Below are 6,012 nucleotides of genomic sequence, written 5' to 3'. Positions count from 1 at the left end.
TACACAATGTTATGATCTCGTGTGAAAATAGACATAGATTGCCCTAATTTTTCATGTCTATGTCCAAAGTGTGAAAGCACCCAAGCCGCGGGGTGGCACGGTTGTTAAACCCTGCCTAACCAAAACCAGCTAATAACACTATCTAACTGCTCTCCGTTTCCCCGTGTTGACCCCCGCGCGATCACACGGGCCTGCCGTCTCGGATGTGGAAAGCCGGGAGCGGGGGAATACGCGGGAAGGCGGGGGGTGGGACGCAAAAGCGGCACCCGCAGCCCGGAGGCTTTGGTATCCGTGCGGCTGGGAGTTAACCTCGCGTGCTCGTACGTACTACATACGGGGCAGGGGTAGAGAGAGAAAGAGAGAGACGCAGAGGAGGAGAGAGAGAGGGTAGCAGCAGAGGAGGAGAGAGGAGGGCTGAGTCCACGTGAGCCCAGCGGAGGAGGCGGAGGAGGAGCGAGAGATCCCCCTCTCCCTCCCTCTCTCCGGCCATGGATCCTCCCTACGCAGGTCAGCGCCGCCGCTGCCTCCCGATTCCTACGCTGTCCTATCTGTCTCTCTGCCATCTGGCCGTCGGCGGCGGCCGGCCTAATGCCGCGCCGCTCGATCTGTTCGCCCGGGCGCCGAATCTGCCGTCCGGCCGACGCGGACTGGTTCCTCCGTGCCGGTAGCTTCCGGCGAGGCCTCCGGGCCAGGTTTGCGCGTTTCGCGGCGGCAGGCGGGGCGTCTACGCGCGTCCGGCCCGAGATTTGGCCGTCTTCGCCGGAGGATTCGTCCCCGCGACGCGTCCCGTCGGTTAGCGCGCGGTAAATTCGATCGGTAGTGGCGGTGGTAGTACTAGTCGTTGATGCGTGCGTGGCTGTACCGGTGGTGGTTGGTGGGCGGTACGGCGGTGGAGGTGGAGGCGGGGGGCACGGCATGTGGTCGCGGGAGACTTTTACCGCCGGTAGCGCCAGATTCGGCGCTGCATGCGGCGACGGCAAAGCGCATTGCGCTCCTTGCGTCCGCGGGAGTCCGCCGGGAACAGTGGCTCCGTGGCTTTACGTCGTTTTCCTGAGGGATTTACGTGTCGATGTCTGGTTTCGAGGGGAAAGCCTCGGTCTTTTGGCCGGTGATTCGGTTCCTGGGGCGTCCATTGGACGCCGGCTGTGTTGAGCGGGGCTTCTGCTCGCATGCATGTGGATGGTTTTATCTGTTTTGCGGTATTTGTAAGGACGGCAGGGGTTAGCAGGATTAAATCTGTTAGGATTCAGGAGGGTGGTGGCAGTCTCTCGCGTTCCATGTCAAGCTGCTGTCCATGGGCGCAAGTAGATGGTTTCCTTATGCCAACCCTGGTTCGTGGTGTTCATGCTATTTTTGTTGGGTGGTGTATGTACAATGCACATGTCTCCACTTAATGTGCCTGTGTCTGGTACCAAGTTCTGAACCTTTGTAGAGAGAATGGCATTGCCAGTCTTAACCCAAGGTTGCAGAAGGGCCTCAAAAGAGTTGAACTTTGTCGGGTGCATTTCGAGTTTGTATAGCATTGCAAGATCTTCCTGAAAGTTACTACTACTCCCTCCGTCGCAAAATTCTTGTCTTAGATTCGTCTAAATACGGATGTATCAAGTCACGTTTTAGTATTAGATTCGTCTAAATACGGATGCATCTAGACAAATCTAAGACAAGAATTTTGGGACGGAGGGAGTATATTTTTAGGGTACGTAGTATAGCACTGGAAGATCTTCCTGAAAGCTATATTTTTAGAGTATGTAGTATAGCATTGTGGTCAGTGGCAGCAGCTTTTGGTTCGGTAGTGTTGTGCATGACCGCACTTGTTATGTCGTGTACAAACCAACTTAACTGCGGTATAATGCATATGTAAAGATTCTAAGGCCTTAAATTGAGTTTTTCTTGCATGTGTTATGCCTTTTAGTAGCAACTGGCAATCTAAGCCTCTCATTTGTCATGCTATTCCTTGACATATCTGTGGGATATTGGGTTGTAATGAAGTTGGAATTTTCGGTTCTCAAGTTGTACATTGCTGATACATTATTTTCAATATGCGTGCTTACAAAGTTTGTTTGGTATATTCTTTTCTACCTTCTGGATGCGCAAGCATATCTGGTTACGCATCTCAAATCTACTGGTGCACAAGATTGATTGCAGTGTTTATTATTTGGATTGTGATATACTAATATGGTTCAGTGTGTCCTTTCCTCCAGGAGCTATTATTGAACCTGCTAAATGCCGATTGATGAGTGTGGATGAAAAGAAGGATCTTGTTCGTGAATTATCGAAGAGGCCACAAACTGCTCCTGACAAACTACAGTCATGGAGTCGGCGTGATATTGTGGAGATTCTCTGTGCTGATCTCGGAAGGGAAAGGAAATATACTGGATTATCTAAGCAGAGAATGCTGGATTATCTCTTCAGGGTGGTGACTGGCAAATCATCTGGCCCTGTGGTGCATGTGCAAGAAAAGGAGCCAACTCTCGATCCCAACGCAAGCAACCATCAGTACCCAGCAAAGCGTCAAAGGAAGAGTGACAATCCATCACGACTGCCAATTGCTGTCAACAATCCGCAAACCGCAGTTGTACCCGTGCAGATTAATAATGTGCGGTCCTGCCGAAATATAGCATGCAGAGCGATTCTTAGCATGGAAGATAAATTTTGCAGACGCTGTTCATGCTGCATATGCTTCAAGTATGATGACAACAAGGACCCTACCATATGGTTGTCCTGTAGTTCAGATCATCCCATGCAAAAGGGTTCTTGCGGGTTATCATGCCATCTTGAGTGTGCTCTCAAGGATGGAAGAACTGGCATTCTGCCGAGTGGGCAGTGCAAGAAACTTGATGGTGCTTATTACTGCCCTAACTGTCGGAAGCAGCATGATTTGCTCAGGTATGTATTCTGGGGCATTGTTTTTATTCATGCAGGTTTTCTGTTCTAAATTGAAAAAGAAAAGTAACTTAGATTGTTACTTTGCTTGTTTTCCTGGCTTCCAGGCTTGCTGTTTCACTGCCTTAGTTTGTTTATTACGGCATTGCTTGCGCTGATTTACAGTTAAGATAAATGCATTTTGCATCTGCTGCATGTCTGTTAACAAGAATCCTGTTAAATCATTACCTTAGTAGTATCTTTTAAAGTAGTTATAATAAAAGAGCTTGATGAAGTAAGTGACTTCTTAAACAACCCAGTACAATGTACTTTTATCATATATTTGTATTCATCAAGTTTACCAGTCCATTTTCCATACAATAGCAACTCTTAAGATTTCTGATCCATTTTACACTGCCCATTGCTCTGTTTCCTCTTGTTTGAATGTTTGAATCATAACTAGTCCGTCCTTTTAGTAAATTATATTGTCGAGCAATAATATGAACGTTTGAATCATCAAGTTTACCGGTCCATTTTCCATACAATAGCAACTCTTAAGATTTCTGATCCATTTTACACTGCCCATTGCTCTGTTTCCTCTTGTTTGAACGTTTGAATCATAACTGGTCCGTCCTTTTAGTAAATTATCTCGTCGAGCAATAATATTAACGTTTGAATCATCAAGTTTACCAGTCCATACAATAGCAACTCTTAAGATTTCTGATCCATTTTACACTGCCCATTGCTCTGTTTCCTCTTGTTTGAACGTTTGAATCATAACTAGTCCGTCCTTTTAGTAAATTATCTCGTCGAGCAATAACATGACTGTTTAATGTTCTTGTTCAGGTCCTGGAAGAAACAACTAATGTTAGCTAAAGAGGCTCGGCGGCTGGATATATTGTGTTACCGGATTTTTCTGGGTCATAAGGTCCTCTTCTCCACGGAGAAGTACTCGGTCTTGCATAAATTTGTTGACACAGCAAAGCAGAAACTTGAGGCTGAGGTTGGCTCTGTAGCCGGGTATGGAAATATGGGTCGTGGAATTGTCAGTCGGCTTACTTGTGGTGCTGAGGTTCAGAAACTTTGTGCTGACGCACTAGATGTCATGGAGTCTAAGTTCCCTGTTGAATCTCCTACTAACTCACAATTTGAACGTAAGTTTTGAGGTCCTTCACATTAGATCTAACATATGGAAATGATGATATTAACTTTGTGCATCTTTGCATTTTCAGGATCCAATATGATGCCATCGAGCTTCATAAAGTTTGAACCTATAACGCCTACATCTATCACTGTAGTTTTTGATTTGGCTCGATGTCCTTACATCTCCCAAGGGGTAGCTGGCTTTAAAGTATGGCACCAGGTGGATGGTACAGGATTTTACTCGTTAAATCCAACTGGCACCGTACATCTAATGTCAAAAATATTTGTTGTCACTGAACTCAAGCCAGCTACATGCTATATGATCAAGGTAACTGCATTCAGCAACTCCAGTGAGTTTGCGCCATGGGAAGCCAGGGTAAGTACAAGCTCTCTGAAAGAAAGTGATCTGAAGGGTTTGGCTCCAGGTGGTGCTGGATTAGTAGACCAAAATAACAGGAGCCCAAAGACAAATAGTGGTGGTCAGTCTGATCGTTCTTCAGAGGGAGTTGACTCAAACAATAATGCAACAGTGTACACTGATCTTAACAAGTCGCCGGAAAGTGATTTTGAGTACTGTGAAAATCCTGAGATCCTTGATTCAGACAAAGTGCCTCATCACCCCAATGGGCCTAGCAATAACTTGCAAAACATGCAGATAGTTGCAGCTAGGGTACCAGAGGTCACTGAACTGGAGGAAGCTCCTGGGCTCTCAGCGTCAGCTTTGGATGAGGAGCCTAATTCAACAGTTCAAGCTGCTTTACTTAGGGAGTCTTCAAACTCAATGGAGCAAAACCAAAGAAGCGATGTTCCTATATCACAGGATGCATCAAATGCAACTGCTGGAGTTGAGTTGGCGCTTGTTCCTCGATTTGTTGGCTCTATGCCACCCACTGCACCAAGAGTTATGGAAACTGGTAAGGAGACTGGTGGAAGGAGCTTCAACACAAAACCTTCTGACAACATCTTTCAGAATGGCTCCTCAAAGCCTGAAAGAGAGCCAGGGAATTCGTCAAACAAAAGATCGGGTAAATTCGAGGATGCTGGCCACAAGGATGGATGCCCCGAAGCAACTTATGAGTACTGTGTCAGGGTGGTGAGGTGGCTGGAGACTGAGGGCTACATTGAGACCAACTTCAGGGTGAAGTTCTTGACATGGTACAGCTTGCGTGCTACCCCGCATGATCGGAAGATTGTCAGCGTGTATGTGGACACCCTCATCAATGATCCTGCAAGCCTCTGCGGCCAGCTGACCGACACCTTCTCGGAGGCGATCTACAGCAAGAAGCCGCCTTCAGTCCCCTCTGGCTTCTGCATGAACCTCTGGCATTAAGCGCGACGGAAGCTGTCACCGCCTTCTCTTCCTGGGGAGGGTGTGTGCCTTGGTCCCATTCTTTCGTAGCAGATCGATCGTTGCATTGATTCTTCATTGGAGATTTCATTGAAGCAGTAGTTGACTTATATACAATGTGTTGTTGGTTGTAACCTTGTCTGTCCGCTGTCACCGTAGGAGGTTTATGTTACCTGGCACCTTATTTCATCTCTTCTGCTACTCTCTAGTCTGTTGCGTCGTCTCATGCTGTCTTGGTAGCATGATGAGCTGCGCGAGTCGTCAGTTGCGTCGCCTCGTGCTACCTTTGTAGCATGAGGAGTTGAGTCGTCGGTCGGGTTAAAGCATGGAACATGAGTTGTGCTGAGTCGGTCGGTCGGGTTAAAGCATGGAACATGAAATCTTCTGTTTCCAACTGTTGCAAGAAGAATGATTCTTATGTATGCTGAATCTGGCTGAGTTTTTATCTGTTTGAGTTTGCAGCTCCACTGATCTGCAGATCTTTGCTTTCGATTACTTTGCTTCCGTCTACCTATAGACAGACGGTTAGTCTGTCTGTTCTTCCAGGTCTGCAGTGTATGAAGGTCAAGTTGGGCAGCTGAAGCAGCATGGTTACCTGAGTCATATGAATGGCTGTGACTAGCAATTCATACAGACCTCCTGTTACCAGGGGATGGAAC

General features: G+C 47.2%; 1 protein-coding gene across 1 annotated transcript; it reads left to right on the top strand.

Annotated features, from left to right (window-relative positions):
• The first annotated feature begins 248 nt into the window (after positions 1 to 248).
• On the top strand, positions 249 to 5,800 carry LOC123136328 (VIN3-like protein 2). The gene is made up of 4 exons (XM_044555689.1): positions 249 to 507; positions 2,202 to 2,886; positions 3,709 to 4,016; positions 4,095 to 5,800. Exons 1-4 carry the CDS (start codon positions 489 to 491, stop codon positions 5,333 to 5,335), a joined length of 2,253 nt encoding a protein of 750 aa, XP_044411624.1. The 5' UTR covers positions 249 to 488; the 3' UTR covers positions 5,336 to 5,800.
• Positions 5,801 to 6,012: the final 212 nt, after the last annotated feature.

The sequence above is a fragment of the Triticum aestivum genome, chromosome 6B, assembly GCF_018294505.1.
Source record: "Triticum aestivum cultivar Chinese Spring chromosome 6B, IWGSC CS RefSeq v2.1, whole genome shotgun sequence".
NCBI lineage: Eukaryota > Viridiplantae > Streptophyta > Magnoliopsida > Poales > Poaceae > Triticum > Triticum aestivum.
The sequence above is the reverse complement of the archived record's forward strand: the minus strand, read 5'-3'. Positions and strand labels throughout refer to the sequence as shown.